This window comes from Merops nubicus, unplaced genomic scaffold, assembly GCF_000691845.1.
Source record: "Merops nubicus isolate BGI_N331 unplaced genomic scaffold, ASM69184v1 scaffold25494, whole genome shotgun sequence".
Lineage (NCBI taxonomy): Eukaryota > Metazoa > Chordata > Aves > Coraciiformes > Meropidae > Merops > Merops nubicus.
Window position 1 is genome coordinate 10,007 of NW_008603909.1, and position 12,303 is coordinate 22,309.

The following is a 12,303-nucleotide window of genomic DNA, read 5'->3' on the forward strand; positions in this document are numbered from 1 at the left end:
GCAGATGCAGGAATCCAGAGTCCACCTCTGAAATGTTGCTTTTGATCGTTACATAGATGAACTGCAAAAACTTGCAGACTTGGAAGAATGATCTCTCATTCCCAACCCCTATAATGTTTTCTTGAGTGGGAGAAAACAAAATTATTTCTTCCTTTCTGCCTTCATGAAGTTCCCAGTAAGGGAAAACAAAGTCAAGAGACACAAAACTTGTCTGTAAATCCTACACTTGCATATTAACACATCTCATTTTAATAAGCAGCCAATAAAACATTAATCCTGTCCTCATGGCTATAAGAAAAATGATCATTATTCTGTTGCTAATTAAGAATGCTCTTGTTCCCTAAACCAGTATTATATATATCACAAAGATCTGACTTATGCCTTACCTAGGACTGTGAGTTTTGTCCCACTGCCAAAGTTCAGTCTTTCATTATTCACACTGTTTTGCAGCTGCAGGAAAACCTCACCTCTCCTCTCAGTCCTCTGAGACAAATCTGTGGACTAACCCTCCCTTCATGCAGTCCCAGTAAAAGAAAAAAACACAAAGTACATTAAGTTTTGGTCCCCTAAAAAAAGAGAGAGGTCTGCAAGAGAACACTACCACATCTGTGTGCCTAACCAGGTGAGATCTCAGAAATCCCTCTTCCAGAACTCTTTTGCTCCAGGCTTAGATGAACTGGTTGGTGGAGCTTCCATCACTTCTTTAAAAGATAAATGTATTTAGATAAGTGCACTATTAAAAAAATATTTCCCACATGCAGGCAGAGTAATTTTCTCTGCTTGTTTTCAATTAAACAGCCTCATTTCCTTAATTTTCTCATTTCCAATCAACATCATGACTATTCGCTTGTGAAATAAATGGCTTTTTTTTTTTTTCTACTCACAAAATAATTTGTAACACAGGACCCTGGTTCACTCTCCCCATTGTAGTGGTTCCTAAACATCCCACCCTTTCTCCCTCTGTGGAAGGAAGTCTCTGCTTTTATTCTCTCTGTTCTCCTAGCTACGATTATTAAACTTAGCTGCATAATTGACTATGGTCAATGGGGGCCAGTGTATTGTTTTTCATCAGCTCAGACGCCTCAGATTCACCCTGGATATAAAAAAAAAACATTCTGATCACTGAATTTTTCCTATGGAGATTGAATTTTATCACTTGTAATAATTTTACTCTGCAGTGGAATGGTGTGGTAAAAAAAGCCTGAGACACCAATTCTTCTGACTCCAGGAGCAATACAATGAGAATAAGAGATCACCATCATCAGTCTTGGAAGGGACCTTTTTTTCCCCTGGATTTGGAAAAAAATTTCAAATCTGGAAGTGAGAACCATTCCACTGCTTTTAGTGGTGGAATGAAATACTTTTTTACTTTTTTGAATGAAGTACTTTTTTACTACTTTTAGTAGTGAGAGCTACTTGTATTTGAAGTTAACAGCATACTCTTTTTCTGTGATTTTCAGTGGCCTCCTAGCATCTCTTCTGAAATGGTAAGATTGTTGTCCTAAATGATGTATTTATCACCATCCTGACAAGCCTGTTTTGTGGAAAGAAACTTGCTGTGCTGTGGAGAGTTGTTTTCTATAACAATGAGGAATTAGACAGCTTCAGAGTGCTGTTAGTTTTGCTTATGATAAAGCTGAGTATTTATTTGTGGCTTCTGCTTTGTCAACTAAAAATGGTATTGCACTTACTTGTCTTTCCCCCTTATCTGAGAGTGTACATGCTTCATTTTACCCTGGAAAGATCCAAATAGTTTAAGTTTGTACAGTCCTGATTTTGCTTTCTAGACTTGTCTAAAGCGTACCTGTAACTCAGCTGTTTCCAGACAGCCTTTCATTGAGTTTTCCAGGTCAGCTGTAGCCCCAGGAGAAGTAGCATTGTGGAGAATAGTTACACTGTTGGGGAACAGTGATTTTTGCAGGCGTTGATTTATTAAGACAATATACTTGTAATATGCACATATATTTAAGCCATTCCTCATCTTAATTCTTTCTATGGACTTTTCATTCACTGAAAATACATTCATGCCATTCTCCAAAGTGAAATGTGCTGATGTTCTAAACTCAGTCACTTCTCCAAAGTGGATTGGGTTACTAGCACATTGGGAAAACACCAGTTTAATAATGCTAGAGAGAATAAGTTCGAAGTGAAGTTCTCTAAAGAGAAGACCTGGGATTTGAAGGGATTTAAAAGAGAAAATAAAAAATTCTTACCGATTACTGTAAGTTTTGTGCCATCGCCGAAAGTCACTTTATTGATAATCACAGTGACAAAGCACTGCATCATAAGCTAAGAAAAGGTTTGCACAGCAGCTGACTTTAGTAAGCAGAAGCTTAAGCAATGTTTACTGGATCTGTAACCCAGTTGATCCCTCAATATTTGTTTGAAGGGCTTTGGAAGATAATCAGCTTGAAATCCCATTGTAGAATCTATAGCATTTAAAGAAAGGATTTCCTAGAGTTTTTTGAGACTTATTTTCATTGTCTACGTTTCACTTCAAGTTGTTTTACAGCTTTTCTTTAGTCTCCATGTTATCTCTTTGATATTACCTGCTATTCTCATTTTTCAGAAGCAGAAACCATGCAGATGTACCCAAAGTGGTAGAGATTTCCATGTCTAGAAACGGAATTCCTCTACAACTACTGTCAGTCTTGTACTCTAAGCATTGTGAAGCTTTCCCTTCTGTAACTTATGGAGTTAATAATCAAATAATACTTGCTTTGTGGTTGTCATAGTCACATGCCTTTTCATAAAAGTCATTTGCCTTTGTGGCACTGAGCTAAACCAAATCCATTTGTTTTCCCTTCAGTGGCAGGCTAGACATCTTGAATAGTCTTTCAGGAGCCCATTCAAATTTCTGATAGGCTAAAAGTAATCCACACAAGGAGAGTCTGGAAGAAAGAGTTGGCTGGTGTCAGACAAACCCTTGATATCCATTAGGAAGAACTTCAGTGAGACAATGTGGAGAAGGAATAGAGAAAAATCTTGTGCTCACAGGCATGAGTAAGTCAGTGGTCACTGAAGGCTTATTGAAGAGAGAAAACCCAAACACATTTAATATAGTGCCTCTGAGAGATACCTGCTCCTGCTACGTGTCAGAATTCTTTGTCTTTCTATCTCATTAATAAAGAACCATATTGTGGTCTGTTGCAAACATTATCACATCAGAAAAAAAACTAATTCTCTGCTTCACATGCTCTGATAGGTTTTAGGTGCATCTGTTGTCAATCTGGTTTGCTGAAAATTATCTCAATGTTTTGGAGTTTTCTGGCTTGTTGTCCAGAGATGGCAGGCTTGGTTCTCAGATGATGAAAGCAAGTCCTAGCATACTACGTCTGTCATGAAAAGCCAAGACAGAGCATGCCCACTGTGCTGCAGAATTCTCTGTAGGTGTCTTAACACGCTCTACCACAAGGCTTCTGCACATCTGGGTTTTTGTAAAGGTCTCCTGGGGAATGTATCATTGTGGATCCCCCTGTCCCCACAATGATACAACCTCATACAAAAACAATCACACCCATGGCTCTGCCCTCATATTTTTGTCACTCAGTCACCATGAAAAAGTGCCATAGGAACCACAGGCCACATCCTTCCTCTGCCATTGCTGTTTCTGTGTGATAGTCAAACTACCTCTTAGTGTGTCCATTATCCCTGAATTTATAATCACGACTTTTTTTTTCCCCTATAAACAAAAAGATAATACATTTTTTCTTCTACTAGCTGGTTTTAAATGCAGTTATTTTTCATCTGGTAACTTCATGACAGTGTTCATGCTGCTTTCCTTCCCACTCTTTTCTACTTCTGCCCTAAGATGATGAGCAGACCTCAAGCCCACAGTAACCAGTTTGTATTGGGAGTGATTTGCTTCATACAGACTGGTGTCTGTATTGTGATTGTGAATCTCGTCTCTGGTTTGTGCTTCACTTGTCACCATTGCTCTGAAAGAGAGGGAAGTAGGATGCTGAGCTCTGAAGTCTGTATTCATCTGACTGCCCTGTTACAGGAAGCAGAAGTAGTGGCTTCTCCCAGATACCTGTGACCCTGTGTAAACACTTTATCTAGAAGTAAGAGCATGTCTTCATATTGGAGACTGTCTGAAGGGTAGGGACTGCCAGTGACAAGTAACAGGACATTTTTATCTCCCTCTGTTACACGTAACTAAATGGAGACACAAACCTGTATTTATTCCCCCATAGGTTTGTCCAGGTATGATGTAACTCCCAAGAGGGAAAGATCTGTGCCAGTGAGACAGTGTGTGCCAGCACACACTGAGGCAACCCAGGGGGGACAGATCCATGAACAAACCAGTTTGGGGCATACACACCACATACTGGCATAGTCTTCTCACATAAAAGGTCAACACATAGTCACCAACATGACCAAGTACCTGCAGTAAGCATGTTATTCTTACTGCTTTTTAATGGTTTCACTTCAATCTGTCTTGACATAAAAAAATGGCTGCAAGTACAGGACATAAACCTTTAAAACAAGGTAATTCTACTAGGAAAATCGCAAAGTATTTTCTCTTGTTTTCAGATATCACAGAAGAACCCATCATTTCTGAAACAGTCTGTTCAGCTGGGAACAGCTGCTAGTGTCCCAGGGAAGGAAATGAGAACCATAGACTAAGCTGAAATCTTTAGGACCGAGACACAGGACTGCAGAAGGCAAGATACTGGACAGGTGATCTCAGGTGCTTCTCTATTCTACAACATCAAAATTATATGCTTAAATTAGATTGAATTATTTTTAAAAACACATTTAGGTTTTATTTGTCTGGATCTGCCTAAATAATAACACTGATAGTGGGGTATTAATTGCCTGCCTTGGTTTCAGTCTGCCTCTGATCTCAGCACTGTTTATTCAGGGTCTAAAACTATTCTGCTAAAATTCATTTAAGATTATTCTGTCTCCTTCTTCAGTCTATAGCTCCATTAGTGTCCTTACTGTCACTAACAGGCTCTTTCCCATACGGTGCCTTTCATTTAAAAACAAACAAATCACCACTGTATTAATTTTGAGAGAATAACACCTCCTCAGGTAATGTAAATTCATAAGGCAGTTTCCAAGACATGCCAGCAGAGACCAGTCTTGTCCCCCTGTGTTCACCAATAACCTGTCGAAAGGAAAGGCCTTGTAGGCCATGAATTCAAAGGAGTGAGAGGGAGAGAAAAGAGGAAAGACGTTTGCTTGGTTTTTATTTCCATGTGTGTCATAAGATGCTGTGTAAAACTTCAGAAAGCCCTGGGGAAGAAAATAAGGTGAGAAAGGACTAATGGGTAGAAGTGAAGGTAGTTTAATAAAGAAGAAGCAAAGGCTGCATGCAGAAGCAAAGGAAAACAAAAAGATTTATTTTCTGCTTCCCATCTGCAGGTGACGTTCAGCCACCTCCTGGGAAGTAGGGCCTTAGTACATGTAGCAGTTGCTCTGGAAGACAAAAACCTTAATAACAAATGTCCCCCCTCCTCCTCCTTCCTCTTAGATTTTTACTGTTGGGCACAATACTGTATAGTATGGAATATCTCTTTGATCAGATTGGGTCAGCTGTTCTGGTTATGTCACCTCCCAGCCTTGACAGCCCGGACCTGGACAGGCTAGAGAAATAAGCCAACAGCAACCTCATGAAGTTCAGCAAGGGGAAGTGCAAAGTCCTGCACCTGGGGAGGCTTAATTCCATGAACAAATATATGCTGGAGGAGATCCAGCTAGAAAGCAGCTAGGAAGAAAAGGACCTGGGGCTCCTGGAGGACAGCAGTTTGACCATGAGCCAGCAATGTGCTCTTGCTGCAAAGAAAGTGAATGGTATCCTGGGCCGTATTAGACAAAGTATTGCCAGCAGGTCAAGGGAGGTGATCCTTCCCCTATACTCAGCTCTGGTAAAGCCATATCTGGAGTACTGTGTCCTGTTTTGGGCTTTTCACTACAAGAGAGCTGTGGACATACTGGAGAGCGTTCAGTTAAGGGCTACAATGATGATTAAGGGACTGGAGCATCTCACATAGGAGGAGAGGCTAAGAAAGCTGGGACTGTTTGGCCAAGAGGGAAAAGGCTCAAGAAGGATCTGATTAATGTATATAAGTACCTGAAGGAAGACTGCAAAGAGGATGGAGGCATGCTTTTTTCAGTAGTACCCAGTGACAGGACCATTGGTAATGGGCACAAACTGAAACACAGGAGGTTTCTTCCGAACATTGGGAAACAGTTTTTTACTGTGATGGTGATGGAGAACTGGAACAGGTTGCCTAGGGAGGTTGTGGAGTCCTCATGTGTAGAGAAATTAAAAAACTGTACAGTCACAGTCCTGGGCCACTGGGCCTAGGTGGCCCTGCTTGAACAGGGGGGTTGGACAAGGTGACCTTCAGAGGCTCCTATCTCAACCATTCTGTGATTCCATGGTTCTCTGATTCTACAAAACCCCCCCAGTAGTTGCAAGATGACCACATCACATAGTATAGCATCGTTATCTGCATAGAGATGTGACTTTACCACTTCTTATATCATCTTCTGAGTAGCCAGTATAACCTCTAGACTACAGGTAGGCTGTTATTGACAAACTGCTGTTCATTACAAATGTACAGCTGCTTACACAGATGTTCCTGAGGTGTCACTGCTGAGCATCTAAAACAAGTACCTTTGACTATGGCTTCTGTAGCTACAGCTCCCCTGCCACCTTCTACAGCAGGAGACAATGGAGAGTAAATAAGAAGACAGGGAGTGCAACAAGGAGGAGAGTAGCTGTTTTGTATGAAACTTCTTAGAATAGATGCTTTTATTTTTTTGGAGGGCCACTTCAAGCTGGCAAAAAAAGCACTGCATAGGATAAAATTGTACCTCAGAGCTCGAATAGGGAACTGTGACAGACATGACCACTAGAGATCTCTGTGGGTTCCTTCCTGCTGCTGCCTGGAGACTGCACAGCTGTGGCCGGTCAATAGCCAGCTCAGTAATCTGCCCAGTGCTGAAGGCTACTGATAAGTTTGTTTTCACAGGGCCTTAAGATTTGCATTTGCCACTCTAAACTAAAAATGTTCAAGAGTGGAAAAATAGAAAGGGAACATTCCTCTGTTATGTTTCCACAGCTGATAAAGCTGATTTTCAGTGTTTATACAAGACATCTTAGCTATGACTGTAATACTATGATTTTTCAGGAACTGGTAATTTATTAAAAGATAATTTTAAAAAAAAATTTTTCAAAAAATTAATCATCCAGAGGTCACTCCCATGGTGTTTATATATCTTAATGACTTCAGCATAAGCTACTTTTCCTAAAACTTTCACAGGGCATTTGGATCACCAGTTCCAGACAGCAACAGAGTGAATGTGTTCAGTACCTGTGTAAAGATGATCTCTATATAAGATCAGAGGCTGAAGAGAATAAGGAACTCAGTTTGTCTCTGCTATGGGAGAGACAGTGTTTTCCCAGTGCTTCCCCTGCTATACATCTGTAGCCTGATATGAATGGTCAGTAGATCACAGACCTGAGAGTGTTCTGAGAAGCAGATGAGTTGCTCCCTGGGAGCAAGAAATGGGGTGTTACACTTGTTGTCAAGCAGCTCCTAGAGTCAGAAGAATATTGGCTACCAGTGTATGCAAGGAGCTGACTTTTTCAGAAATTGCCTTTGGGAGGACTAGGGTAAATCTGGGATGCAAATGGATTTAGACCCTTCAGAGCCTTCACTGTGTCCACCAGGCTGAGACCACAACGAACATGGATCTTGATTTCCTTAGCCAAGAACAGGTTAGCTTCTTTTAGAGCTGAGCCTGGAAACGGAGCACTATTTATGTAACACGGTTGATCAGGAGAGTAGGACCCTGGCATGAAATTGAGTGATTCATCCTCACAGCACAGAAGGCCCCTAGCAATTTTGGTGAAATAGAGCATGAGGATCTTTTACAGGCCATGCTCCCAGCTGACTCCCACTCCTTGCACTCACCGGCTGTTCTTATTGTCTCTTTCTTTTGCTGTAATCAGACAGTATGTTTCCCTTCAGCATATCTAGCTTTGCCATGGCAGTAAGCAGCATAGTACATTTGCTACCTCTCATAGTTATGTGCTTCATATGCTATGTCTTCCATGTGAGACAAACAATTGGTCTGTGCTCAACACACAAGTATATGGCCATAGTTTCTTAAAGACACATTTTGTTCTTTTATGTGCTGTTTCCCTTTCTTTGAAGAAAAGCTAAATCCCAGATTATGTTATAAAAACAGGAGCACTGACAGGCAATGGCAGGCAGGAGAATCGTAATAATACCTTGTCCTCACTTTTCCCAGGCCTGTCACAGAAGAGCAAATAGTCCATTAAAAGCTCATCTCTGCAAGCAGTAAAAACAGAGGCACAATAGGCGCCAATTTCTGCCTTCAGCTGTCTCTCACAAGGGGAGCACCAGGTGACAGCAGCTTTTTGTAATTTCCTTTCTCTGCCCATGAGGATTTGCTGTGAAGAGATGCCTTTGTCCAGCTCAGAACTGTATGCATTTCTGTGGCAAGGGAGCAAGGGATCCTGCAATTAAGCAGTGTATGGAGCAGGTGAATAAAAGTGGTATATGGCACACTGTTGCTTGTACAGCTACCAAGAGGCTGTCCCTTCCACAATGGAAGGTATGCATGGTCCCCTGAGGATGTTTCCTCCTACCTGTACTGGTGCCATACTCTTATACCCATAATCAGAGTCTGGGCTCTCCTCCCACACCAGTCAATCTCTCACTGGGCACCTCTGTCTCAAGGCAGATCACAAATTTGTGGAAGAACCTTGAATTCTCCTTCTGTATTCTTTTCTTGGTGCTCTTGTGGGGTCTGTGGGGAGCTACTGGCCCAGAACATTGCTGTGCTTTTTCAGCACCAATCTTAAGAAGTATTTGCTGCCTTTCAGTAACCTCACACGCAATACCTCAATTCTTAGTGCTGATCTAGGGGTTTGTATTTCTGAAGGCTTTTTGTCTTTGAAGCTAGATGCTGCTGCACTGCTTTGTTTGTCCCTCTTCCCTCAAAAAAAAAAATCTGTCTCTATTCCCCCACTTCTTCCTTGTCTTTCTTCTCTGCCCCCCTCCAATCTGTCTCACTCACATTTTCCAGAGAGACTCCATCTCTCACTCAGTCAAGGTGGGGATTTTATCTTAGTGCTCAACCCCCTTACTGCACTGTGTGATCACTCGCAGCACAGAAATATATGGCTGCATCCTTGGATGTCAGATTCTTGATAGTCATCACAGAGTGAATATTATTGTTTGCTATCTGAAACTTGGCCTCACTATAACCTTCCTCATAAAAGTTCTTCATCCATGTGGAAGTAGTGACTATTAATTTCAGATTATTTCTTGGAGGCTGCTGGTACCAGAACACGTAGGCATATTCGGTATAATTCTGGTAGCAGGAGATGTCCACAGTTTCTCCAGTTCTCTTAAGGGTTTCTTCTGGCCACTGTGTTATGAAGCTTCCAACCCCAGCACCTGAATAAATGAAAGAGAAAATGTGAAAGGGAGGTGAAGAAGTACAGATGATGGACAAAAAGGGTCCTTTACCTCACATCAGCCCTGCACAGTCTGGATGAGACCCATGCTGCAGATGGATCTGTTGTCTCTCACCAGGTAAAAGAGCAAGCAAAAGAGTCAGCATGGCCCATCAGCTGTCCCACTGTCCCACAGCAGTGTGTTACTGCTCACTGTGAGTTAAGAGAGGAGAGGCTAAACAGACTCATGCCCCTCCCCTTGTTCTGATTTTTCCGTGAAGCTTGGACAGAGAAGAGAGAAGAGATAGTCCACCTTTGATACCCTCTTTGGTAAGCATTAAAAGCAAAGCTAAATATTCATCTGTAAGCTTTGTTTTACCCTCTCCACAAGCTCCTGACAAAAATGTAGGATTTCTTGCAGACCAGGAAGTTGCTAGCTGAATGTTGTACTGTCTGCCATTCCACCATCATGCATGTCTGGGTATTGGAACTGTCAGCTGTGAACCTGGGAATACTGGCCTCATCAATGAGTTTTTGACTCATTTACACCTGTGAATATAAGTTGGGCAATCTTTCCAGAAGGGTTTATTCCAGTAAATGTAAACATATACTGTTTCATTCTGGAGAGACATTAGTACCTGAAAGATGATACCTCACAACTCAGAATTTATGTTAGGTGGAAGCAAAGATGGTAGACCAAGATAACAGAGGCACAAAAATAATGTTTAATCACATCTTAATTTCTTCATTTTTCCAGTCAGGGAAGCATATTATTTCAGTTTAATCTTCCTGGGAACTCTATTTTTTCACTTCCTGATTACAAAAAGCAAGACCTTTTTTTTTTTTTTCCTGAAAGCAAAAACTGTGGTTAAACGTTGGCCTCATGAACATTCTATTTTTTCTAGTCTGCTGAGTATATCCTGATTAGCCTTGTCTTAAACCTTGTCCAGTCCTCGCTAGGGACCTGCTCTCTATCTTCCCTTTCTAAGTAAGGGGGCCAGAATTTAAGAAGAAGAGGTGTTTGGCTTAGTAGGCTTCCTAGGTGGTTGCATAGTTCCTTAGCCCCTTGCCTGTGATAGCCTGGTAGTTCTAGGGCACTTCTCCCAGCACACACATCTAAAACAGAACAGGAGGGAAGGTTCAGGAGAAGCTGGTGTAGGGCTGCATGGAACCCCACTTGTGCATGGTGGTTGTCGTTCCTCAGAGCATATATCTGTAAGGTTCATTAAGTAACTTTTATCTGTGTTACTATCTTCTCAAGATATAGGACAATGATAAGCAGTGTCCAAGGAGCAAGGCAGTCATCAACATCTCACTAGCCTGCAATGGTTTCTTTGGTTCAATCAATGTAATTGCAAACCTTGATGTTTGGGATAAACTTCCCTTGGGATAAACTTTCACAGCACACTCAGTTCCCCATGACACAATTCCCTGGAGGTTTTCAACACATACAGCTGGGCTACCTGAGCCACCCTGGAGACAAAAATTTAGAAACATAAGCTGATCTCATCTGGAAAGGTTTTGACCTAGTACAAAAAATCCAGGGAACCCAAAGTGAAGTGTAGCAAGTCCTGATACGGGAGCACAGAAAGATAGCACCTGTTCTTTGCTGACTTCCCCTACGTTCCACTGCTACTGCACTCAGTGCCCAGATGTGGCTGGACCAGGTAGCCTGGGTGAAATCCACCCTGTATTGAAACCCTGCAGAAAGGATACTGCATCAGAACAGAGAATCTGGAGACGAGGCGACCCAAGCACTCTGGCAAGCTCTGACATATACTGTGTAGCCTGAGATGTGTGACCCAGGGTTCCGTACAAACGTCAACGCTTACCTGGCATGAGTCTTTCCCACCACCCAGGAATCCTACACACATCACGTTGGTGGTGATCTGGCCTGGGTAAGCCTTGCAGCACTTTTGATGACTCAGAAATGGACCTCTCAGTCACTAGAGAACTCCTTTGGTTTCAGATATACCATGAGTTACCACACTGGATTCCCTTCTATTGCTAGGTACCATATTGTGAGTCTGATGGCTTTGCAAGATTTGGCTAGCATCCACTCTTATGATTTCTAGCAGTGAGCAGCTGGCGAGTCCCACTGGTTGTTGAGTGAACAACTGTAGAATGCATACCCAACATTCAAGGCCACTGGTAGGCAGCAGAATGCTCTGGACAGTTGTAGCCTCCCACAATCTTGTTATTGTCATCAGCCCCAGAAAAAGCAACTGAAAGAGACTTGAGTTGCACAGTACCAGGTCTGAACCCGTTATCTTAAAGTTTAGTAACAGCCAATGAGCGGCAGAGGAATTAGCAAGAGCCAAAAGACTACAAAATTTCAGAACCCTTCACAGCAACTCCTGAAATACCCTCCCGAGTTCTTTCTGTGCTATCCTGAAACATGAGGATTTGTCGTTACCACCATGAGTCAGGAGGAGAACAGAATAGCAGAAGCTGCCAAAGAACTTCAGGAATGAAACTTGTGCAGACTTCACACTGACATGTTCACTTCCATGAAACCTCTGGAACAAAATGCAATAGCTGTGTCATGGCAGAAAGCACATGGTGCACATTTGCATAGGTTGAGAAGCGGAAAATGGCAAATAGAGCTGAGAATGCCAGCAGAATTCTAATTTCCTGGAGAGAAGTGAGTGATGAGCAAGGAGGAATAAAGCCCTGATAGTGAAGAAATCAGAGAGAACGCGAAGGCTCTGCAGAGTCTGATCTTTTAGTACAATGTGAGAATGAATATGTAACGTATTTGTTGAAACCACTAGAACAGTGGTCAGCAAACATTTGGCATCCGACAGCTGTCTCAGTAAAATACTTTGGAGCGTGCATCTCCAATATAAGAATAG

General features: G+C 42.0%; 1 protein-coding gene across 1 annotated transcript in view; it reads right to left on the reverse strand.

Annotated features, from left to right (window-relative positions):
• The window catches only part of LOC103771549, a gene marked incomplete at its 3' end in the record, with an annotated part of 15,184 nt that extends 5,569 nt beyond the window's left edge, over positions 1–9,615 (reverse strand). Inside the window, exons 1-4 of the mRNA XM_008938849.1 lie at positions 9,585–9,615; positions 9,137–9,449; positions 8,255–8,315; positions 382–450 (exon numbers count right to left, since the gene is read on the reverse strand). Coding sequence (XP_008937097.1) covers positions 382–450; positions 8,255–8,315; positions 9,137–9,449; positions 9,585–9,615 — 474 coding nt within the window. The remainder of the gene's footprint in view (positions 1–381; positions 451–8,254; positions 8,316–9,136; positions 9,450–9,584) is intronic.
• Positions 9,616–12,303: the final 2,688 nt, after the last annotated feature.